Here is a 26,180-nt window from a genome sequence, read left to right on the forward strand (position 1 = left end):
GACGTCATGTGCCTCCTCGGAGCACCGCCACGGCGAGATCGCAAGTTCGCGGCCAGTAAAAGTTTCGCTTTAAAACATGGAGTGGAAGAGAGGTAGCGCTTACGATAGGCAATTTGTAGATCCACACTTCGAGCCTGGCTGCGCAGCTTTTCTTTTTTTTCTTACCTTTAGTTTTTTAATAAACATCGTGGAAAATATTTCAGTATTATTCTGGTGGGTGCCCGAAAGACTAGAGTAGCGGTAGAATAATAAATGCCGTAGTAAAAATGAAACGTAGTGTGCATTTCGGCAAAAGACACATAGGAGGAAAGTGTGAAAAGAAAAAAAACGCCCTTTCGAGTGGGTGTATTAGCTCGTCTAAGCACCCGCGTTTGTATGTGTAAGGTGGTGAGTTATAAGTGCGATAAGGTACCCTTAAGGATGGAATTTCCCTTAATGTGTGCCATGCAACAAAGCAACTGCTCTGTCACTGTACCACAGCATAGTGCCGGCATCAAAAACGCTTCAATTTTTCTGAGATAATATGCTCCGTGTCTTTTGCACGCCGACTGTAAAGTGCTCTCGAATATGTAACGGGGATCCCATACTTTTCATGCGAAGACCTACACTAAAGTTAGCGCTGAGCAAGCATAACGACACTCACGCTTGATCAGAGAAGCTACGTGCTCACAACATTTCGGATTGTTAAGCTCCTTTGACGACGGAAAACTTAGTGATTCCGACACGCCGACAAACACGGGGCACATTCGTTTTTTTTTTTTTTTTGTATTTCTTGCCACTTTGGTGGTAGTCCCTTTTGAACGCACGAAGAAGTGTTTCGGTGGGGGAAGTACTATACGCACCAGTGCTGGTCATGTCTCCGCTGCTTGAACCCCGCGGGGTACTCGTGTCCGGCGAACAGGCAGCCACACTGGCTGACGGGCACGCAGCGGCCGCGGCGGTCCAGGCTGAAGCCCGGCTCGCAGGCGCAGCCTTCGACGCAGCGTCCGCCGCACGACGTGTTGCGTCCGATGAGCGCGCAGCTGGAGTCGCAGACGGGAGCGCAGCTTTGGTACGTCTGGCCGTGCTCGCAGTAGACGCCTGCAAGCACACCGAAAGTGCCGCTGTTCCTTTTACAGCGCAGATGACAGGGTAGGAGTTCCTGTTCGCGCCGTACGATCGGGTTGCTAAATATGACCGAAACGCGACTAACGGGCGATTTGTGTTCTCTCGCTTTGCGCACAGAAAATAGTTTTGCACCCTTAAGTGCTATTTTGTCTCTCCGTTAGCAACCTTATTCTAAGGCGTAAGAGGGAAAAGCACATTGGGACAAATAAAATTTCTTGCTTGTGTCTTTTTTGAAAGAAGAAAGCAAAAAAAAAAAAGGAAGCTTGATGACATGAAAACAATCGATGCCAGGACTGCATGCCATAAACTTTCACAGTTATCACTTCCAACCTCTCCAATAAAATATTTATTTGCATGTTAGATGGTAGGAATCAGTACACAGTTTTCAACTACGGATTTTGTCATCGCTGGTGTTTAGCTTGCACTCGTTGTCGGGTGCAGTAATATCTTTCCCGGCTTTAAGGTATGACGCCAAGTTCAAAACGACATTTCTTCCATACAAGTCCTTTTGGTTTTTGCCTAATTAGATGTTCAGTTTAATGGAGGACATATTGAACAAATGGTTATGTTCCAGCACTGTCTCTTTGAAAAGATTTATCGAAACATGTGACCCCACTCAGTGTCGGCGAAAGAGAGGATGATTGTACGTTCCACGTTTAACACAACAATACTCGAATTATGTAGGGTTTTTAACGTGAACATTATGTTGAAACAGGAAACAATGGCTTAAAAGCATGTGCAGCATATATATATATATATATATATATATATATATATATATATATATATATATATATATATATACATACAAGACTGCTACTCTCATTCGAGAGCGTGGCAGTTGGGCAATACAGTATACATGTATATCAGTATGCATCTAGGCAGAACAGTTAATTGAAAAAAGGAAAAACAAAGAAAACAATTGCCCAAGGATGGCAATATAAGAAATAAGCTGAGTTTAGGAACAAAAGTGCAGGTTTGCACATCACAGTTAATTAACATTCTAGGAGCACTGAAGGACATGTAAGTAACCAGTTATACATGACATAGGAGCGAACCCAAAGATAACACTTAACGCGTAATGAATTGAAAAAAAAAATCTAGGCAAGCATTTTAGCAGAAAAATGGCAGTTACAATAATCATCTTAGGACTAGAATTAATACAGTAATGAAAATTTATTTTGGAAACAGAACGTGTCATATGTCCAGGTAACGACAACCAACAGAAAAGAAAAGGAAAAAGAAAAATGGGAAGTCGAAATCAACACAATGCAAAATTAGTGACGATGATACATGCGATGATAACGACTTTATTTACGCGCTGCAGCTTCTACTTGTGAGGTAAATTCGGACAACGATTCGATGGCGGTTATAGCAGGATCAAGTCTGTTCCATTCAGCTACTGTAAAGGGGAAGAATGAATACTTAAACGTGTCGTTGTTGTATGTGTATTCTGTTGACGTGTGCGCATGTTTGTTACGTGTTTTTCGAGCCTCAGAAAATGAAATGTACCTCGACACATCTATATTATAGTTATTTTTTAGAAGCTGAAACAAGAACTTCAGGCGAGCGTGTTTTGCTCTGGTAGATTGCGTTTGCAATCCAGACTGCGTTAGAAGATTAGTCGGTGAGTCAGCGCGTTTATATTTGTTGTGAATGAACCTTATAGCCTTTCTTTGTACTGCCTCTAATTTTGTTATGTTAGTCGTTGTGTGAGGAAATCAGACTGTGTTTGCATATTCGAGAAGCGGCCTAACGAACGTTGTGTAGGCCAGTAGCTTCGTTGATGTCGTAGAGAGCGCAAGGCTTCTTTTGAGGAAGAATAGTTTATGTGATGCTCCTGCGGCGATATTCGAAATATGTTTATCCCACCTGAGGTCTGAGGTTAATGTAACTCCCAGGTATTTATGTTGTTCAACTTTAGTTAGTGGTATGCCGTTAATCTCATATGTAAGGTTAGATGGTCTTGTTTTCCTTGTTACGGTCATGGCCACAGACTTCTTTACGTAAATTGACATCTGCCAATTAGAGCACCAAATAGCTAGAGTGTTGAGGGATGTATTAAGTGCGATGTGGTCGCTATAATTAGTGATTCCGCTATAAATAACGCAGTCGTCGGCGAACAGTTCTATATTACAACCAATGTTAGCTGTGATGTCATTATTATAGATTAGGAAGAGTAATGCCCCAAGAACTGAGCCTTGGGGAACTCCGGAAGTAACGGCGACAGTGTTAGATAGCATTTTTTCGTAGATTACAAATTGTGAACGATTGGCTATAAGTTCCTTTATCCAGGCTGCAAGGAGCCCTTTCCCCGCAACACTTTCAACTACCCGCGTGTATATATATGTATATACACGCGGTAGTTTACTCCTGTATACTAGCTACAGTGTGTTGAAGTTCCCAGTGCACATGCGAAGGAGACGAAAAATTTGCGGAAAATCAACGCACAAATCACAGCGCGCCAAGCACAGGGTGACAGGATTGCTTTAAGGAAGTGCATTGAAATTTGGTAATTCATGCGGAAGCTGGCTGCAGTATTCTCGAGTCCAGCTCTGCACTAGAAAGAAACAGTCGTACATCTTGGCCTTTAGTCAAACGTTTGTTAACCTCGCAAAAAATGCTGAAATGGTACAAATTGGCAAAGGGCAACCAAACACACCAATGTAAGCTTTCCGGCTTTCAAGTTTGCTGTATCAGTGGTTCCCTTGTATTTCAGCTATGTGAAGAGTGACGCACTTCATATGCTGAAACAAGGTAGTATGAATCCTCGTCCTTAACACTATCAGAACTTTTCTCATAATTCACCAGCTGCTAACGTGAAGGCCCGGCGTTGCACTATTGATGCTGCGGAAGAAGCTATAGAAGGAAAGATACGGTACCCTATCGGTAAAATTAGAAAAAGTAGTTACAGGAGGTAACAAGATACAAATTTGGTTAATTGTGGCTCTCATATGTGTTCTTTGTGAGTGTTGCAAATGTTTCAAATCCTCTTTTTTTTGTGTGTGATTGAACACCTAACTTTTTAATTCATTCATAGGCCAACAATCATAAATATTTTCCTTATAAAGATATTTAAATTCAGCTGTCCTCTTATTTCTTGCATACTTGGCAGTCTAATGAACTACAAAAGTATAAGTTTGTACGACAACTGTTGATATGACTCCATGTTTATAGAAAGCTACCAGAAAAGCATATTCTTCAGTTATTTCATCATTACGCTGCCAGTATTATTCAGATCTGGTTAGTTTTTGTTCATTGCATAGATCAATATCTCTCCTATGTTGCTTTATCAAGCATTGCTTTATTATGGTGAGCTAAATTTATATTAGAAATGGTGACGTCCAACCAACGTTTGCCTAATTTCTTAAAGTAGGAATTATCTAAATTTTCAGACGCGTACATAACATTTCAATTTGCCTAGAAAATTTCGCTCTATGATATAGTCTAATAATCTGTATATTTACTCCTCTGCATAATGAATCTTTCTCGAACTTGGCGAACACAAAGAATAAGGTGTGTATTAAAACTGCTGAATTAACACAGAGCGTTGGGCATACAAAATTTGACAGTTAAAATGCACACATTTACTTACATTTCCCGCACAAGAGCGGTGTTTATTTGCCATTTGCCAATTGTAGCATTGAAGCGCTTTCTAGAGGCTAAACAACATTTGACAGAACGCTAAGATCTATAATTATTTCTTTCCAGAGCACAGCTTGACTCCGGAATACTGCAGCCGCCCTCTACATTAATTACCAAGTTTCAATGCGCTTCCTGAAGCAATCCTGTCACCTCGTGCTTTGCGAACATTGATTATGGGTAACAATTCCCCGCAAGCTTTTGTTTCCTTCACCTTTATGCTCCCAACTTCATCATACTGCACCTATTAGTATAAATAAGAAAACCACTACGTATAAATACAACACGAAAGGCAACTAGCCGTTCATTTATTGCGCAAAAAGGCACAGAGTGCAAACATGTTTCGAACGTAGCGCGTCCAACATGTCACAGCTTATGTTCATCCCAAGTAGGAGCATGCTGAAAACGTCTTAAGGCGTTCATTTTTTTTTTTTTGTAACCTTATATTATCGCTGCAATAAATAAGAAAATGCTACACAATTCGAACATTTTTATGGTACACATGAAAGCTGTTCCCTCACTGTTCCTTTCAGACACGGCGTAGGGTTACAAGTTTCTTTATATCCTTTCAAAGAGACAGCGCTCCAACATAAATTTTGGGGCAAAATGCACTCCAACTGATTGCCCATCTGATCAGGCAAAGATCAGAAAATTGGCTTTTCAGGAATGGAGTTTTCAACTTGATGTATTTTTTGAGGACGTTAGCCATCACAAACCAGCACCCATTAGGGCAGAAAATTGAAAAAGAAAAAAAATTCGAAGGACGTGATATCGAAGCCGAAACATGTTATGCAACGTTTGCGTTTTAAGTCTGTCAAATTTTAAGGGAAAATTTACTGTTGACACGGGGGCGGGGGCGTCCGTGGTGGTTTATTCCTCTTAAACGCCACTGAGTGCTGGGGGAAGTGGTAAAATAGAGAAGAGCAATAGGTAGTTCTGAGCACCAGATAAATAGGTTGGCTTTGACTTCGTTACCATGTAGTCTTTTCAAAGCTACGTATAGGGGTCGCTTGGAATTAAAAAATAAAAACAAACGTCGATGCGAGCATGAACATGACATCGCCTGCATGACTTTTGACCGCGCTTGGTTCGTCATTTAGCCCAGTCCACGAAAGTACACAAATGCTGTAGCGCTCCTAATTGAAAGTACTACTGCATCTAAGTAACGAGAGTAACGGGTATCCCTATGCAAACAAAGGCAATTGGCGCTTCGAAAGCAATCAAAGCTGTCTTGTTCGCTGGCCAAACGCACGCCATGTTGTTGCTGTCAGCAGGGAAATAGTTGCAACTAAGCTTTTTTTTAATTCTGGGGTTTTCCGTGTGAAACTCATGACCTAATTATGAGGCACGCCGTAGTGAAGGACTCATGAATAATTTTGTCCATCTAGGGCAATTTAACGTGCACCCAATGCACGTGTACAGGGGCGTTTTTGCACTTCGCCCCGATCAAAATGCGGCCGCGGCCGCAGGGATTCGATCCCGCGATCTCGTGCTTAGCAGCGCAACGCCTTAGCCGCTTAGCCACCAGGGAGACTCGTTGCAACTAGGTTTTCGACTTCCTTGCAGCTGAACTTTCTTGAAGTGTAATGGGAAAGCATACGTCAAATACTGAAACTGCCGACAGGCAACGCATAAGGGGAGGACAGTTTTCTAAAGGCATTGATGAACATATTTTTTCGTAAAGGTGCGCCCTTTGTTCTGAAGAAGAAAAGCAACGAACGTAAAGTGCTCGCGAAAGGTAGTTCTCAATAATTATATGATAAAAAAAGAGCAAAAATAAACCCTGATAGCGTGACCCTATTATCTGTATACTAGTGCTGTGGTGGCACACCTGGCCAAGGCTACGTATTCGTCGCCACTTGAAAGGAAAGGTTATCATACAGACAAGTGCACCTACTCCCCAATAGATGATCAGTTCTCACTTACGATAATTCTACCCGTACAACAGGTCACACTGGACCAAGTCATGGCTTTTGTAAGGTCATTTACGAACAAGCGAGAATGTGCATTAACTCTTTTATGGAGATAATATTCGGATGTCTATTCTGTCACGAATTTCTAGTAATTGACTAGGAATTACTTGCGGATGCTTCAGAATGGACGCGGTGCAAGGAAGCCCTGCCATCTACAGGATGGTGCGCATGCGTCCCCATCGCTTCTTCTTGTTTAATCTTAGCGTGCTTATTTCGCGCCAGAACTATCCGTTGCGCTCGTCAGACGGAGTTGAACTTCCGGCTACGCTAGCGGCCACTCACCACAGATGGGCACCTGAGGTCTCCAGTCGATCACGTGACCCTTGGCAGCGCATGCGTGCGCGTAGTGCGAGAACAGCGGACACAGGCAGTCTCCGGAGTCCGAGTGGCAACCGCACGAAGCCTGGATGCAGAGCTCGAAGTACGGGTCCGGGTTCACCGAGTGATGACACACTGAAAGACAATCGCGGATGAACACAGATCTTTTGGCGACGCCGTCACAGTACCACGTGGGATTCTGCTGCGATCACGTGCGTTGCTACACTAGGGCGCGTTTGAAATGGGCAGCTCCTTTTGTACCGCGTGGCTAGAATTCCCGAAGAAACCTGTCACATATAGAGAAAACGCCAGGTTGGCCGTTGCTCTCTGAAAGGGCGCAGGTTCCTAGAGCTATTGTTATTTTACAATGGTTTATAAAGAAGACAATCGGCATTGATAAGGACACATAGTTAGACGTACTATACCTGCAACTCCTCAAGCTTGGACCATGCTATCAAAATAAGCCGAGTATAACTACCACATAAACTTATTGTAGTATGCATTCCCCCCCCCCCCCCCCTTCCTGTATTGTAGACGATTACAACTGCTTACCGGGAGGAATTCCTACTGCGCCTCCTTCGTCGTTTTTTTTTTTTTTTGTGGGCACATTTTTGCACCTCAGGCAAATATTCCATTGACCGTGTTATTACGTACTTGAAGAAAAGAGCGCTACGAGGACGCGGACTAAAAGAGGAACACGTACGGCGGACAAGGCACTACTTCCAACTAAATGTTTTTTTGAAGAAACAGATATTTCTGAGATTACATTGTTTCTTCAAAAAACATTTAGCTGGAAGTAGTGCCTTGTCCGTCGTACATGTTCCTCTTTTAGTCCGCGTCTTCGCAGCGCTCTTTTCTTCAAGTATCCAAACCAACTTGCCCACATCAAGCTTCTGCTGCTTCAGACGTGTTATTACGGGACAGTCATAATCCTGTATCATATGCCAAGCATCTCCAGTGTATTCTGTATAATCTTTGTGTCTGATGTACTTGTTTCTATGTTTTCCCTATAGAATATGCCCATAATGACGCTGTAGGAATTTGTATAAATAAATAAATAAATAAATAAATAAATAAATAAATAAATAGCGCTGAGTGACGGATGTCGCAAGTGCAAGGTCATTCAGAGATTGCTGTGCGAGCGAGCCCCCTTTTCACCTTCCAGCGAGTAGGCCAAACAGATAATTAAATCATTCATTCATACTACGTAAGTTCCGTTATGGAGCTGTAGTAAAAGTGAAAACTATGCATGTAAAGAATATATACTGTCGCATTATTGCATGCAGAAAAACTGTATCTGTCATTTTCACGCAGCCACAAAGAAGAATAAGTAAGAAGAAATATGTACAAATAATTGTGTTTTAAATCATTTCCAGTGAGCAGGAGCGCGCTAACCTTACGATAAATTTTATTGATCAATAGCTCGTGGGAAAAAACTGTTCTTCAAGGCAGGCGAATAGATCAGCGTAAAATTAAGCTTGTCATAATGACTAGTTTTCAAGGCCTGAGTAGGTGTCAAATGTGAGCCGTGAGATGACTTGACGCGCTATCGCTGCAATCAAGGCACAAAAAGCTGTTATCTACTTTGGTTTTTCGTCTTTCTGAGATTACTTTAAAAAGAATGTTGAGGTCAGCGCACAGCTCGCCCACTCCCATACCAACAGCAAACATTCTAATAATCTCTCATAGATGTGAAATTGCAATGCAATGAAATACGTCTCAGACTTTAAAACTTGTTTTTGACCAAGCCAGTTCCATCATTGAGCCTACATTCCTCGCCAATAGAAAACATGTGACAAACCAGTGAAGGCTCCCTGGTAGAGCTGCCTGCAGATGTGCTTGCTCTCGGGCCAGAGCAGGGAATCCTGGTCGCACTGCGCGGTCACTGCTTCTACGCCGGCGCACTCGCCGTCAGCCCACTGCTTTGCAAACGATTCCACCTACAAGCGGAGAGACAATGCAGCAGCCAATCTAAGCGTTAGTTTTTCTTATCGCAATGGCCAACAGTGCCACGTCCAACACATGCGACCGTTATGAGACGCTCAGCGCACATTATTAGTGCGTGCCCGTTCTGTAATGCCAAGAGGGAAGTGATGTGCAGAGTGACGGACCGATTGTACAATAGTTCTCTACCAGAACAAAAGGTTCTGGATCAGTGCTCTCAAAGAAACTTCATTCGTGCTATTGAGGTTCCGGCGCTCTACGTTCTTCATGATAGACTTTAAGAGCGCCTCCCGCTACCGCTCAGTGATGTACGTGGTTTGTTTGGGCTCGCCTTCCACCTCCTCCCACTTGCACTGTCTTTCTCTTTTTATCCCCCCAAACCTTTCACCCCCTTCGTGCAGGGTATTCAACCGGAACTACCTCTGGCTAAGCTCCCTGTCTTCATATGCAACCTTGCTCTTTACTGATTGAACGATCGTCCATTACTGGAAGTAAAAGCTTTAGGTCAGTGCTTCCGAAGAGCAATCGCGTAGAAGGCCTTATTCGCGTTCCTAATATTCCTGCGGTCTACAAGCCTTCACGGTAGACTTGAAGAACGCCGCCCCCTACCGCTCTATAGTGTACGCGGTTTGTTTGTTCTCGTCCCTCTTCCTGTCTCTCTCCTCCTTCTTCTCTCTCTCTTTTTAAATCTCCTTACTCCTTCCATCCGTGCAGGGTAGCCAACCGGAACTACCTCTGGTTGACCTCTCGGCCTTTCTATTTAACCTTTTTCTTTCTTTCTCTCTCTCTCTTTACTATTTCGTCCTTCCTCGACATTTTTACTGTTATTCTGCATTCGTTTTTAGTTTAGTGTAGCAGCCCAGCCAATTACCATATGCCACATAATGAGGCCAGTATGATACCTTAAATATACATTGTTTTAGTGAATCTTGTAGTGTCTGTGAAAATATAATCACAAGCTGAACTGTTTTGCCGGGCAAGGTGAAATCGATTTTAGAATTTTGTATTGGTTTAATAAGTTTTCAAGCCGAGTCACCAAACGTAGCTGGAAAACCTTGAAAACACTGTCATTATGACTTACAAAGGCAAATGTATGCACAGAATACATTAGGCAAGATTTATGTGTACAAAAAGAAATGAAAATATGTGCCAGCTGCGTGTTGGTTTGCTTTTATGCAACAGTAAAGATTAATGGAATACTTAAGCTACAATTGTCGCATATTATTATCAGACAGCGACTGAAAACAAATTAGTAATTTAACAGGCTGAAACTGAGAGCCGTGATGGACATCAGAGTTTAATGATATACACTGTGGAATATTTTGCATTGAAAACTGGCTCTAAGATAATGATATACTATTTTTTACTAAATGACACTAATTTTAGAGCACTTGTCCAAATTGTGTCAATCACTCTGCGTAGCCCTCGATGCGTGTCCACTTGGTAGGTCCTGACACCACTAAACGCCCCAAGATCTGTGGCGTTATGCGCCTCCCCTCTCAAGGCCCTCTATCCCAGTTTTTTTTATTATTGCTTAAAAAGCCTACCTTAGCCAATGTAGCCCACAGCTACGTGAAATTTTGCCCTAATATGTGTCTTGGCAGGTCTTGGGGAGTAATGTCTCCGAACCGGTAATTGCGTTAGAATTCGTACCAAGTTAACATAATTTGAGCATTGACCCTCTAAGGTTCTGCAATTGCAACACACGCCTTAATATAACGAACTAAAAGTGATTAGTGAAGTACAGTTTGCTAATGATCGCATTTGCGAATATCCTGCATATCACGATGGTCCCTGCTACTCTCACTATCGTAGAGCCAAATTTCCCTCTTTTGCGTCGAAATCTCAATATTCCGTAAGTTGAGCCAGTCGTGGTTGGAACGACTGGTAGGTGCAGGCGCACCTGGTAGTCGACGTCCCCCCCGGGGCACAGGAAGTCGTCCTGGCTGTTGTGGTTGAAGGTGCCGCACATGCCCATGGTCTTCGTGTAGAGACCCTCGGTGGCCGTCAGGACGAGGCGGCTCTTGCCGTCCGTGAGAAGCGTCAGACCTTTGGCCTCCACCTGGAAAAGAGGGCGGTATGTACCCTCCTGTTCGTTGACACATGGCTAAACACACCAATTCGGGTACAGTTACACTAACCTCGATAAAAAAGGACGTCGGCTTCATGATGGTCACATTCGGGAGCACAGCGGGAAGCGACGTAAGCTCTCGGGCATTGACGAGGACCTGCATTCAAATGAAGCGATGGAGTGCTTGTCTGAGGTCAAGACCTCTTTCGCGACTTTCAAAAACCGTGTTCCTGTTATTAATGTTTTATTAATTTGCGAGTTTTAACCTTGCCGAGTTTATTTATTAACTTCCGAATTTCGCATGCGGTTATATTCAGGGGCATTTCTTTATTTCCTTATGCTGGACTTCTACCTTGTAGATCAGAACATATTAATACACAGCCCTTCAACACTATAAATGTGACAAACCAACCGTGTACCAAGGAACAAACATTAAAGTTTCTAGCAAACTGACTTCCGTTGTTCCACAAACATCTTTATAAAAGAAGCTGCCTAGCTATAGGTACTGAACCTCACAGAAAAAGCTGTCTTCTTGTACGCAAATTAGTTCCTTCTCTCTGCGTGCGCCTGTTTCTGCGTTTGCATCGAGACGGCCACCAATTCATAACATGATCACTTTTCAGACTAATCAACACTTGTACCACTTTTCGCAATTTCCCTCACTCACTTTCAGAATCAGAATCAGAATTCTGTCTTAGAACTGAACTGCTGATCTTCCAGAAAGATTTTAACCGTAACTAACGAGCAGCTTTCCCGCGTAATTCAACTACCCCCCCCCCCCTCCCATTCTTTTTATCAGTCATTATCCGTCAGTACACTGGTGAGATTAAGGAGGTTTCACATAAGAAAATGCTGGCTATTAAACTGACTATAGCAGACTGATACAAAGGGACACAAGGGAAGCCTCTATGGCATTACGGTGGATTGCGGACATTCCCATATTTTGGACAATTGTCTACGTGCCCAGCGTGGCGAAAGTCCTCTTAGTGAACCCAAACGTGAACTGAATTTTGGGGTTTTAAGTGCTAAAACCACGATTTGTTTATGAGGCACGCCGTAGTGGGTATACTCCGAAATAACTTTGACCACAAGGAGATCTTTAACGTGCCCCCAATGAATGGGACGCTGTCGTGTTTGCATTTCGCCCCCATTGAAATTCGGCCGCCGCCGCCAGGCTTTGATCCCTAGAACTTGTGCTTAGCAGCGCAGCATTATAGCTGCTAACCCTCCGTGGCGAGTGAACACCATTTTACAGAAATATTTGTGATAAGAGCAGCTTTATAGCGATATAACGACGAGTGCCTGTTAAACGTTGTACTAAGAGTGGTGTCCGAACGAAGCCATGCGTTCGGGCCTTCCATCTATGCTAATACACGGGGAACATTTTCTAGTATGGTAAAAGATTGTAAAATGCTTGTAGTATTTGTGGAAACCAACGTTTCGACAAGTGAATTTGTCTTCTTCGAGGCGACATATGCTTTCCTCGGCACAGTATATATAGGTAGAGTTCTTCAAATGAGAAAGGGGGTAAAGTGGGTGAGCGAGGCAATGACTGCAGGTGTGTTAGCAGCGAGGGTGTAGAATTGAAAAGAAGCGTGTGCTATTGAATGGAGGTGGAGGAATCTGAGATAGCGCCATGTGTGCGCCGGTTGACGTGTCCCTGTAGGTTCCCTCTTTCGTGGAAGGGGCCTGGACGACGCGGGGGGTGGGGGGGGGGGGAGGATTATCTGCTTCATGGAGGTCAGATAACTATCGTGTCTCTGCTATAGAAAATAAAAGAAGCCGCAGAAAATGGAGCTCGAGAAAAAAAAGACATAGAATGGAATATATATATATATATGCAAGAACACACGAAACGAACAGAAACATTAGGCAGCCCAATGAAAAATAGCAAAGTGCCGTTGCCTTTAGTTTGAAATTTAGCATAGCTAATAGCTTCTAAAGCTCTCTTTGAAGAGTTTATGCCTATTGGCTGCAATCTCTTGAACTTATGGATGAGGTATAATTCTCTGTATGTTCTGTCTCGAGCAAAACGAAAATTTGGCTGTAGGATGGAGAGTAAGTTCATCAAAATTATGACCTCGTTGGTTTAAACGCTCGGCGACGGCTTTGGGAAGATGTGTCCGCGCAATGGCCGCTTAACCTGACGTTTATTTATTGTCCCGTTTCACCGATGTATTGTTTCTTACAGACTGAACATTCAAGCACATAAATTACGTCGGTAGTTTCTTATCAAAGTAATTTATATGTTCTTTTTTATTTGTTCTTTAATTTATTTATATACTTATTCTATTGCACTTCTTTTCCCGCGAGCACCATTTTACGACGGTTCTTTTATTGTCTCTTGCAGAGACATGATAGTTATCTGACTTTAACGGAGCACGTAATCTCCTCTCGCCCCCTCCGTCGTTCAGGCCCCTACCTCACATTCCTTCGCCGACGTTGAATAGCACACCGTTCTTCTCAATTCTACACGCTCGCCGCTAACACACCCTCGGTCGTTGCCTTGCCCACCCACTTTACCCCCTTTCTCCTTCAGAAAAACTCTACTTATATATATTGCACCGAGGAAAGCATATGCCGCCTTGAAAAAGACAAGTCCACTTGTCGAAACATTTGCTGCTACTTTTACGTTGTTCTCGTTTTGCTCATCGTATTGAATTTCCATCTCCCGCCTTCTCCGTGTTTTCCCTTGTAGTATTTGTGTGGCGTGGACAACAATTTCTTTTGTGTGTATTGTAATCTGCTTGTGTAGCCGCAGTTTCCTTTCCTAATGTTTTTTTAATGTTCTTTAGCACACAAGCAAATGGAGTGGTCGAGGTATGTTCTGTCGCAATCTGTGCGCCGAAACCCATTTCTAATAGAACAGCTAGGACTCCCACCTGAAGCTGCTGGTTGATGGAGATCAGGACGTTCTCGCCGACCTGTATGTGTATGTCTCCCAAGCAGACGGCGTCCTTTGGCAGGCCGGCGCAAACGTGCCTGTTCTGAATTACCCGGATGCCTTCGGCCTGTAGCAGAATGAACCCGCAGTGGCCCCGCGTCTGGAAACGGCCGCCGTCGAAGGTGCTGTAGATGCTCCCCAGGAGGACCGAGCAAGTCGCGTCGCAGATGGCCGCGGTGCACTGCCAGCGGCCGTCTTCACACACACTGCGTCGGGGTCGCATGACATGGAATAGAAACACACCTTAATCATGCCACATGTGTGCGACAGTTAAGCAAGACCGGGGCCAATCGTAAACATGAAAAACAAGAGTTACGCATTTCCCTTTTAGCACGTGGTTATTTCCTTTCATCACGCATATTTGTGTTAAGATTGATGGACGTGGCCTATGGAATCGGCAGTGGCCCTTCTAGTCGCAAGCTTGTAGAAACGCTGCCGTGCAGCAGACAGACATAAAACACACAATTGGTTCATTTTTCACTGCTTTTTATGCCCTTAAAAGCAATAACTCCCACTCCATGTTTCGAATCAGCTCAATATCGCACGTCTCGCTCGCCTATACTGTATATGGCTTACTTATTCGCGGAGGATTAGTTTTCTTTTAAATAAAGGACGGCAGTTTCCGCTTATAGTTAACAGATGTTGATTTCTGTAGCCTGTGTTGGACGGCACCCCCTAATATGTTCGCCTTCGAAGTGCGTTGCGCCACGGCAAGGCGAAGACTGACAAGAAGACAACGCCTTCATTGTGAGCAAGGCTCAAATATATGAGTGATGCACTTTCTTTGCCGTACTTGTTGTTTCTAGTTGGCGTTGCAATGTTTCCATTCTAACCGTGTATGCCTATTGCGTCAGATCTTCAGATACGAAAAATGAACATACTCCCTGCACAAACTCAATGGCTGAGCTGAGCATCGACAGCTCTGAACACGATCATGCGTGACTCTTCGTTCCACTTCGCTCCTTAAGTCGTCACTTTCGTGTCTTTAACATTGCCAACAAACACGACCACGACTTCGCCAAGCTACTCGGTGAAATTAAAGGGACACTAAAGTGAAAAATCATTTTTTCTGCATCAGTAAATTACCGTTCTACAACACCAAAAACACCACTCTTACAATGATAAGACGTTTGGTAAGCCAGAAAAAGCCCAAGAACGAAATACGGGTGGCGACACCTACTTAAGTTCCCGCACCTGGGGGCTGTGACGTCTTGGATTTTGATGGCATCTTCCAGGGCCTACTAATTATATATGGCGGTACAGATTGACTACATTGTGTTCTAAAGGAACGAAATATTAAACATGGCAAGTTTCGGTAACCTTTATTCAGCCAACGCGGCCCAAATGCGAATACATACTTTGGAATCCCTGACGTCACGCTGACGTACCGGCACTGGGGTTTCGGCGCGAAATTCAAATACTGATACTTGGACCTTCATTTTCTCATGTAATAATGAAACTATTATTTCGAAATGACTGCCTGCAGGTTTCTTAAACAATGCTTCATTAGTCTAACCTGATTTATTGTTTCGCTTTAGTGTCCCTTTAAGCTTATGGGTTTCCTTGTATCGGCTACGTATTTTCGTTAGGGGGCTTCATCTTGAACAGAGACATGCTCTTTGTCTACGATTCAGGTACACGCGATTCGGAGTTACTGTTATATTTAATACACGACATGTCACCTAGTTCTCTTCTGACTCCTTACACATTTGGCTGTGCTTTTGGGGGCGTCGAGTCCCACGTGATATCGTCCGCAGCCTACGAATTCGTGTCGCTGCACTAGCTCCGCCGCCATTGCTGTACCTCTCCCCGGCGCTGGCGCTGCTGCATGCTCTCGCCGTTTTGTGCGCGTGTGTCGTCTACTCACTGCAGGTTATAAGGCAAGAGCGTTAAAGGCCTCGTGTCGCAAGAAATCCGGCGTTGGCGTCCAGCGTCGGAAGTTGTATCGGCAAAAATATTTTCGAACCACCTATACTCAGGCCCTCTACATGGCTCAAGGAAGTTGCTGAATTAATTGAATTTCTCAAGCTGAAATACGTAGAAACATCCTATGGTATGACTTACACGTAACCTAAAGACATGATAACGTCGGGTTGTAGATTGAATATACGAGAAAACATAATTCTGTCCACGAAAATTCAAACAGACCCCTTATCCAAGCGTTTCTACCATTCATAGAACGGCCACGGCGTCCACCATTTGCGCGCGATGGCGCGTTAATATCTCAGAGGCCACGGAGTGGCGCGCCCCTTTCCTTGAAGCACTTGCAGATGGCGCCCGTGTCCGCCTTATCGCGGCCTACGCAACAGGCCACGTTTCTACCAGCAAGCCCGCCTTCGTGAACAGCGTTCACCGCGAGCATTTCCCAGTAAACATTACGGTTACACACGCTGCAGTTGCCGGGAAACGTGAGAAGCAGTCAGGGATCTTTCAATGCTATCGCGTTCCACTCTTAAATGCGAACGTTAAGCATGCGCAAAATTTTTATTCATCAAAATACCCCTTAGAATCTGAGGCAGCTGATCGCTGCCCCGGCAGTCTCTAGCACAGCCGTCGCCCACTTCCTACAAGTTCCATCTCTTTATCGGTGTACTCATTCGCCGACAATCAAACTAAATATAAGAGTGGGATATGACAGAGGCTCAACGAAGCTGCCCGTTAAGCTCTACCCACCATGTGTTGCAGTCCTGGTCGATCTGCTCGCCGGCCTGGTACTTCCGGCCCCTAAAGGTGCAAGCGCACTGGCGGGGCTCCACGCAGCGCCCGTTGTCCCAAAGCATTCCTTCGGGGCAGTGGCAGCCCGAGGCGCACTGGCTCAGCGCGCACGCCGGCTCGCGGTCAGCGCACGTGGCACGACACGCGGGGCCGCACTCCCGGTATTCCCTGCCGCCGTCGCAGGTGTGAGCTGCTCACGCGAAAAGCAAATTGAAAGCAATCAGTCAAGCATCTGGCAATCAGTCACGTTTGTTTAGATGCGAGTAAAGTGCAAAATGGTTTATGTGGTGTATGCACTGTATACATACATAAATTTGTAAACCTACGTAACCATACAACAATAACAAAATAATGGCTGTAGGATGATGCGAAATAACGTTGTAAGCACGTAACTTGTAATTTTGTGAGGTTTCATTGTAGCTGCAAGCACTAGGCCACCTTTCTTCGAGGCTCTTTTTTTCCTTCTTTCGTGGTGCCAGATGTGATTTGTGGTAAATCTCGGCACAATGTACTTTGCGCGCCAGGTTACGTATCGATTTGGGTGAACAAACATTTAGGGTTCACAGTGATGTATTGGGTGTTAAGCTGGAGACACATAGTACGATTACTCGTGAAATTCTACGTACGGCTAGATTCCCCAGCCGCCTTTAAAATACTTTCTTTACCTTCCCACAAGTTTCAACCAACCTTGAAGTGGTCACTTTTCTGTCGTACAGCCCGTCATATTCGATGTTTTGTGATACTCATTATTTAGGACCAAGCGAAACTTCTCGCATGTAATCGCAAATGGTAGCGCCAGATCAGTGGTACGGCAGCGAGTGTTCGAAATTCTCGTAATAAGCTGCGAAGAGGTGCAGTGACCACGATCAGCTTTGGAGGCATTTGGTGTGCGCGTGTGAAATCATCGTAACTTTCTGAAGGTTTGCACGGACGTTTAATTCGGTAGTGAGTATGATTCCTTCAACCTAAAGTCAAAACGAACCGGACGCGAATATACTGCAGAAATATTTCACCAAACCTGAATAGTGGCCTTCGAAGAATTTGGCATCAATGAGTGAATGAACTTCCAATATCATATGAAAATAATTCGCACTGAAGATTCATTAGCACTTACGCATGCGAAATTCGGCAGTCAGCTGTGTCGATAAATTTAAGCTAAATAAATTATAGTGAGTGCAAGAAGCTCGCAACGTACGGCAGACGGTGTCTCTTCTCCAGGTTTCTTGGAGCTGAACGCCGAGGCGTTGGCATTCTCGGAAGTACTCGTCCAACGTGGCACACTCGCAGCCCCATGGCGACCGCCTGTCACAGCAGTCTTGCTGGCAGGACTCGAAGAAGTGGTTCGGCTTCAACACCTGCACAATAAGTATTAGTAGTAAACAACTTCACGATATTTCGGAAAACCGTCGGTTTCCTACAAGGAAATGGCTGTCAGGCCGTGCCTGGTCGCCACCTCCTCAGCGCGCTTAATGGCCCGGAGCTGGGTGTCAAGGCTTGTAGTCATTGGGTTTCTGTCCCAGGCTTCGGTCGACGTTGACTGTCCTAGGAGGCCTGGTGGGGGAGGGTCCTTGCTGCATCCCCAGATAAAGTGGTCTAGGGTGGCGGTCTATGTCTTGCAGAGGGTGCGTGTTGATGTGAAGAGCGCTGGGTAGGTGTGTCTACAGATATGCATGGAAGGGGATGAGTGGATTTGAAGTCGTCGCCAAGTTATTTGTTGTGTGTTGTTTAGTTTCGGGTTCAGGGGGAGGGGGAGCTTCGGTCTGCACGATAATGCAAGCCATTAGCCTTATCAGAGGTCGGTTCAAGGCACACTTTTCCCTGCTTAGACCGATAGGTCACGGCAGATTTGTACGGTTTATTTATGTAGTTTATATTGAAAGATTGCCGTATTTATTGCATTGGTCATGCACAAAAGCTCTGTTCTTGACATTTGACGTAAGCTGAGACCTGAATTGCTTCTGCCCATGCAATGTATGGTGTGCGTTAAGGCTATCTAGAGCGTAAACCCACGCACCTAAGTGCGCTTCCGGATGCGCCGCTAGTTTTCTAGTGCGCTAGTGCGAGAGTAACTTTCTTTTCTACCAAGCACTGCTAAATAGGAAAGCGCAAAAGCTTGCGCTTCTCTCTCCATCACTTGGTGTTTATTAAGTGCCACAAAATGATAAGTTTCGCTGCTCAAGAGCCCGATATCACAAAATCGTAACAAAGGGCAAAATACTAAATAGTAAATTATATATATATATATATATATATATATATATATATATATATATATATATATATATATATAGGGGCGCGGCAGCGGTGCTACTATGCAGACCAACCCGTTTCTATACCTTCTGCAGGTTTCGCTCAGTTTGCTGCTTGTGCCATCGGGACCGACAGCGAACATTTCTACGCTGGATCTGCTGCCGCCTATCTTCGGATCTACAACTGGGAGCCAGAATGATAAAGCCCTGCTTGACATCAGCATTGCGGTGCCACCAGGAGCCACGCTATCAACATCGGAAACGGAAAGCGGATCATCGTCGACGTCATACTGCCATGCTATAAATACAACCTGCAACAGGCCGTCAACCAGTGGGCGCGGCAGCGGTGCTACTATGCAGACCAACCCGTTTCTATACCTTCTGCAGGTTTCGCTCAGTTTGCTGCTTGTGCCATCGGGACCGACAGCGAACATTTCTACGCTGGATCTGCTGCCGCCTATCTTCGGATCTACAACTGGGAGCCAGAATGATAAAGCCCTGCTTGACATCAGCATTGTGGTGCCACCAGGAGCCACGCTATCAACATCGGAAACGGAAAGCGGATCATCGTCGACGTCATACTGCCATGCTATAAATACAACCTGCAACAGGCCGTCAACCAGTGGGCGCGGCAGCGGTGCTACTATGCAGACCAACCCGTTTCTATACCTTCTGCAGGTAAGAAAACGCTATGGAAAAGTTTACTGTAGTAACAACGTCTGTCTGCTCCTGCTGCCGTGCCCACGGCCCTTGATCGATCTTGTGTACTCGATGCATGCTCTTTTTCAAACTCTTCTACTACTTAGCGGGGACGTTGAAACAAATCCGGGCCCAGATGATGTGACCATTGCAGAACAGCTGAAGTCTATTGCGAAAGATATCCAAGAAATAAAGAAAGGTAAAGCAGCGGCTAACCAAAAGCTTAATGCAATCGACAAAAAACTGGAAAAGATCGGAATGCTTGAGAAACAAGTGACTGAGAGCAATGAAAAAATAGCTGCACTTGAAGAGAATGTGTCCTTTCTGGCAAGAAAGGTTGACGAACTGGAAAATAGAAGCCGTAGGTCGAACCTCATCATCTATGGGTTGGATGAAGAAGAGGGTGAATCCACTGAAAGTCTCCGTGGGTCTGTAACTAGAAACATCTTTCAGGATATACTACATATTGAAGTCGAAGGCATTGAAAGGATTCATCGTCTGGGGCGAATGCGAAGTGACAGAACAACAAACAGGCCAGTCATGTTGAAACTTTTGGACTATCGTGATAAGGTGAACATCTTCAAATGCTGCTCAAAACTAAAAAATTCAGGATATTCTATCAGCGAACACTTTTCACGTCCTCTCAGGGAAATCAGAAAGAAACTATGGGACGCAACTAAAACAAACCGTGACAGAAAGGAGAAGGTCTTCTTAATGCACGACAAAGTAAGCATCAATGGCCAGCTTTTCAAATGGGATGAGGAAATAAACGACTTGGTCGAAATAAACAAAAAAAGTGAGAAGAAAATAGAAAAAAACGGAAATGCGAGCAATCCATCAAAAAGAACACGCAGCTACCGATAACCCTATTAAATATAAACGCGCGCAGCCTTCTAAATAAGATTGACCACTTGGAAGCTACCCTTCTCGCCTTTAATCCAGATATTGTTGTGATCACTGAGACTTGGCTGCACTCTGGCGTTCGAGATCATGAAATCGTTCCCCCGGGCTATGTCATCATTCGCAAAGACAGGGAATCTAGGGGTGGGGGAGTGGCCTTGGTCTTAAAACGTGATCTACCCTTTACGCAAATGCCTGACATTCCTGGTGTAGAAGCCGTTTGGTGCAAAGTTCATTTGAAATGTAAATCTGTTAATGTGGGCGCGGTCTACAGGCCACCAAATGCTGAAACTGTGTATTTGGATCTTCTGTTTGATTACATGTATAAATATGTCTATGGCTCTGTGATCATATTAGCGGGCGACTTTAATTGTCCGCTAGTTAACTGGAATACTTTAAGCTCAACTGATGCAACAAGTAAGGCCATGTATCGTATCCTATTCACTTTAGAACTTGTACAAATTGTTAGAGAGCCTACTCGTGAGCAAGGATCATCCAATTCTATACTAGACTTGGTGTTTGTTAGTAACTACTTCAGAATAGATGATTGTAAAGTTGAAGTGTCAAAAGGAATTTCTGACCATGAAACGGTACTGTGTACGCTGTTCTTGCCAAACTTGGGTCGCCAGCGCGGTCCGACGAAATATGTGCGCGCATTTAACTGAGCGAACGACGCGGCTGTTATGACGTATCTTATGCATGAATTTAATGATTTTTATGATTTGTATTTTCAGAGTACCGTAACTGTTGACGCCTTGTGGGTACAATTTAAAGAACACGTGATGCATTGCATCACAAATTTTATCCCTTTGAAAAAGAAGGTAACATGCAAGCACAATCCGTGGATTACTCGAGAAATAATCCACATGAAACGGAAAATTAATAGGTTAAGGCAACGAAATGGGCAACGACCAAACTCAGAACTAAAGGTAAACATAATTTCGCTAACAAAACAATTAAAGAATAAAGTACGCGAAGCTAGGAAACAATTTTGTGGCAATACACTTAACAACTTCATTAAAAATTCGCCGGCCAAGTTCTGGAGGTATTTAAACAGAAAGAATGTTACTGCTAGTTCGCCTACACGTGGAAAGCAGCAAGCTGACTCATTTAACAATTACTTCCAGTCGATATTCACCGCCGATAACGGTGTTTTAGGAACATTAGCGTGCTATAGTAATGAGTCTACACAACTTTCTGGCGCTCCGGCCATAAGTGTACCTGGGATTCTTTCTCTGTTGTTGAACCTAGATGAAAGAAAGAGTTGTGGTCCTGACGGAATTCCAAACTGCTTTCTTAGGCGCTATGCCGAACCAATCAGTGAATATCTCTACCTCATATTTTCTAAGTCACTTCAGGACAGCTGTCTGCCCGCTGAATGGAAGGTAGCAAAAATTGTGCCTATTCACAAATCAGGCGACGTAACGTCCCCGTCCAATTACCGGCCTATATCCCTCACATGTACCTGTTGTAAAATTCTTGAGCACATCTTGTTAAAATTTCTTAAAGAACATACTGAGACTAAAAACATCATTCACCAAAACCAGCATGGCTTCAGAGCAGGGTTGTCCACTGTTACCCAACTGGCAGAAATCTTTCATGACCTCGCAGAGGGAATCAATCATCAAAGTCAAACTGATATAATTTTCCTTGATTACTCAAAGGCTTTTGATCGCGTGGCACATGCTAAACTGAATTTCAAACTAAACAAAATACTTGGCGATGGTCCCGTTACGAGGTGGATAGCCAGCTACTTATCGGGACGCCGACAATATGTGCAATACAATGACCATGCTTCTGATATCGTTCCGGTCATTTCTGGCGTGCCGCAGGGCTCTGTGCTAGCACCATTTTTGTTAATTTTATACATAAACGACATAACATACCACGTTGATATGAAGGTGCGTCTCTTTGCGGATGACTGCGTGCTGTACCAAAAAATAAACACTCATGCAGACCAAATAAGGTTAAACACAGCTTTCGGCAACGTCATAAAGTGGTGCAATACATGGCAAATGGCAATCAACATGGAAAAAACTGTAGTGATGTCTGTCACAAATAAGAAAACAAAACTTAATTTCCCTTACGGTACTGGCAACGGCGTTCTCAGAACAGTAACTGAAAAGAAATACCTTGGTGTGATTATTTCGGATAATCTCAGCTCTAAAACCCAAGTACAAAACATTACCAAAAAAGCAATGAACAATTTATACTTCCTTAAGCGCACCTTGCGCTTTGCGACTTCAGATACCAAGTTACTCGCATATAAAGTCCTTATCCGTCCAATCTTGGAATATGCAAACGTCGTCTGGTTTCCATATATGCAAAAAGATGCACACATGCTCAAATCAGTTCAACGAAAAGCTGTTCGTTTTATCTACCATAGATACCGGCGCACTGATTCTCCCACAGAGCTGCTTTCCAACGCAAGCCTAGACACCTTATCAAGCCGCGTCACGCTCCATAGGCTCAAGTTTCTTTATCAATTAATTCATAACGCATTTAACATGGATCCTGCTACTTACATTAGTTTTAATCGTTCTAGAGAAACACGTCACAAGCATGACTTTACGATTAATGAATACTCTTGTGCTAACAACACATATTACTTTTCCCTTTTCCCTCGAGCCATAAGAGAATGGAACGGCCTAGATAAATCTATAACTGCGCAGGATTCCTTGAAAAAGTTCGCTGAGCTCGCTGCCTTGTCAGTCTTGACAACAATCCAGACCTGATGATCACGTTCAGACTGTATTGATTTTGTGTTGTTGCCCACTCGGTGCGTAACTGGCATATTACTATACTGTATACTGTTTGTATTATTGCCCGCTTGATGTGTAACTGGCGTATTACTGTACTGCACTGTATTCCTGTATCTTGCTGATAAATCCACTCCTGTAACAGTCCCAGTGGGACTAACAGTATGTTAAATAAATATATCAGTTTAAGATTTGTGCTAGGAACGAATAATTGGTCGCACGTGAAGATAATACGACCACCTTGATTTCTCTGCCTGATGTTGGCGAGGCTCCCTTGGCGCTTTGGGTATAGCAATAGAAAGCTGGAGTTAACGAAAAAAAATGACAAGTAAAACCCACGAGCAACGGTAGCCTTTCGACTAGGCAACGCGCGCTGAGAAGTAGCAGCCAGGCTCACTCTCGATTTAGTGCCTTCACCATTATAAGTGCACCAAAATCTCACCGCAACGTGCTTATTGCTCCGCGCTCTACAAGCCGTAACCGGGGCTGCATAGTATGATGCAGTCTGTCACTTTTTCACCAATAAAAGAGTCAAGAATCAGGCACAGAAACTTTCAGGGGAGAACTTTAAAAAATTTTCACCGTTGGGGATCGACAATTAGCTGTTGTACTACAAGACTAGTGTTACCTTGTGGCACTCTCTGTAGATGTCGTTGAAGATGATGGAGCAGCGGTCAAAAGCTGTCAGGGAGACGTTCTTGTCTGCACTGGACTGGATAGCGCAGGCTTCCCTTTCAAGGCCACTGTGGATGCAATCTGCGTGGCCGGTAAAAACTACAAGTGCGTTCCGGTGCATGACGGTGAGATACAAATTTTGCTTATTGTACAGATATTAATTTCAACTAAAATGAAGTTCATCCTAAAAAAGAAAAGTAGAAAAAAAGAATGGAAAGCAGGAAGTGTAACCAGCATCCCGTGCAGTTCACTAACCCTACGGAGAAGAAAGGTAGGAGGAAGACAAGGGCCAGTGGCACACACAGGAGCAGATTACTGTTCACAAAGGTTTAAAGTGTGGCAGCTCGCGTTACTGGGTGGATTACTTTCAGTACGATACAGACCGCAGCTTGTATAGTGGGGCCCCCGCTGTCAACGACGTTGCACACAATGTACAAAGAAAACACGCCAGCGCTCTCTTGCGGCGAGTGTTTGTTGATATTGCTTCATCATGACTCGTGCAACACTTAAATGAATAACTTACACAATGACAATGATTGCTGCCCTCGGTAAAGCCAACCTAAATTCTGCTGTTGCAATGCCAAGTAAACAAAACGTTTAATTCTTACCTCTTTCAACTACCCAGGATATTCCAAACTCCCGCGGCGTGAGGGCACTTCTGGCATCCAGAACCATCAGGTCGTTGGATGGTTCCCCGTCAAAGTGTCCGCAGAGGCCGCATGCCGTCTCGCGTAGAGCGGGCGTTACTCGAATCTGAACAGACTCCTGCAAATATTGAGCCCACATAGAAGAGGGCAACGTAGGCATTGTGGTGGGATGTATGCTATATCATCAGCACTGTCGTGAATTTATGACCGTTGTTAAAACTGCAAAACATTATTGCTGATTTGTCTGGCAATAAGAGCGGTGGCAGACACACGCCACCCTCTCTTCGCCTGTAGTGCTTTTTTTTACACCTGGGGCGCTATAACGTAAAGCTATTCCAAACTTTTATATTCCAATTCTGCAATCAGCTCTCCGCGATTGGTCAAAAACTTTTTCGAACCACCCCCACTTCGCCCGTCTATCACGCGACGTCACGAAAACCGCGATAGCTCCCCGTCTGATATGACGCACACACACTTATTATGCATGATTGGACCTAACAAAAAGAAAAAGACGCTGTTTCACCCTTAGCCCTTGGCTAGTGGTCAAAAGTTTTAGGGCTGCACCCAATTCACCTGCCTGTCCCACGACGTCACGAAACCGCAAACACTCATCGCATCAAAGTGACGTGTACGCGTTAAGATGCATTAATATGCCGAACAAAACTGAATTTTCTTCTGAATAGCCGCAGGCTGCCCTGTTCCGAAAGGAATAAAAGATGGCTGCCGCCGATCGCTCAAGCACTGGGTACTCGAACCTGCCGGAGAGCATGGGTTTATTTGCATACAATAAAACTTTTTGCGTTGCCGCGCAACGTTTTCAAGCACTTTCAGCATGTTTACGACCTCACTCTGCTAAGTCTTCTTTGCTGAGAATCAGTTTTAGAAGCATTCTTAACCTTCCATTGCATGTCGCCGCGATTTTCGATCAGCCACCGCAAGCTAAGTAACGGAAAGCGGACCAATCACAGACGTCGGCACCACCCTCTTCATCCGGTTATCGATTTTCAGCTCACTGGCTCGGCCCCATCAGATCCCTCTCCATTTGAGCGTGCTCCTCGCCTCTTGTCAGGTAATTAGATAACACAAGCCGCTCAATGTAGGCGATGTTATTCGTTTTTAAAGCAAACAAAAGTGGCCTCCTATAAGTGAGGAGAGCGTTTGATTGGTATCTTCAGACAACCCTGTGAGTCACCGCACGATGCTTGCGTCGGCGGTTACGCAAATTTGACGTCAGCAGATTGGAATAAGAACATATTGGGATAGTCTTACGTTATCGGGCCCGTGACTACAGTAAAGAGGATCACAGCAAGCAGCACTTTCGCGGTCTCTTGTGAGCAAAAGAAATTTGTACTGCAACTAGAATGCGGTGTACCGGAGGATTGGATCATAGTGATCCCGGTGACGTCACCAGAGTGCACTGTAGAGGAGGCATTTGCGCGTCCACTGAGTGAGTGGTGAAGACCTTCGAGTGAAGACCCGCTTGTGAATATTTGATTTTGTATATTGTACATATCTATATATACATGAATCGCATGGG

The 26,180-nt window shown here is 44.3% G+C and overlaps 1 protein-coding gene across 1 annotated transcript in view; it reads right to left on the reverse strand.

The window, feature by feature from the left end:
* The window catches only part of LOC126527459 (uncharacterized), a 203,664-nt gene that overhangs the window by 160,029 nt on the left and 17,455 nt on the right, over window positions 1-26,180 (reverse strand). The window contains exons 9-18 of the mRNA XM_055068522.2: window positions 24,605-24,761; window positions 23,950-24,077; window positions 17,910-18,069; window positions 16,673-16,904; window positions 13,938-14,205; window positions 11,126-11,212; window positions 10,888-11,046; window positions 8,842-8,980; window positions 7,005-7,175; window positions 843-1,080 (exon numbers count right to left, since the gene is read on the reverse strand). Of these exons, the coding sequence (XP_054924497.2) occupies window positions 843-1,080; window positions 7,005-7,175; window positions 8,842-8,980; window positions 10,888-11,046; window positions 11,126-11,212; window positions 13,938-14,205; window positions 16,673-16,904; window positions 17,910-18,069; window positions 23,950-24,077; window positions 24,605-24,761 (1,739 nt within the window). The remainder of the gene's footprint in view (window positions 1-842; window positions 1,081-7,004; window positions 7,176-8,841; window positions 8,981-10,887; window positions 11,047-11,125; window positions 11,213-13,937; window positions 14,206-16,672; window positions 16,905-17,909; window positions 18,070-23,949; window positions 24,078-24,604; window positions 24,762-26,180) is intronic.

The sequence above is a fragment of the Dermacentor andersoni genome, chromosome 9, assembly GCF_023375885.2.
Source record: "Dermacentor andersoni chromosome 9, qqDerAnde1_hic_scaffold, whole genome shotgun sequence".
In the NCBI taxonomy this organism is placed as follows: Eukaryota; Metazoa; Arthropoda; class Arachnida; order Ixodida; family Ixodidae; genus Dermacentor; species Dermacentor andersoni.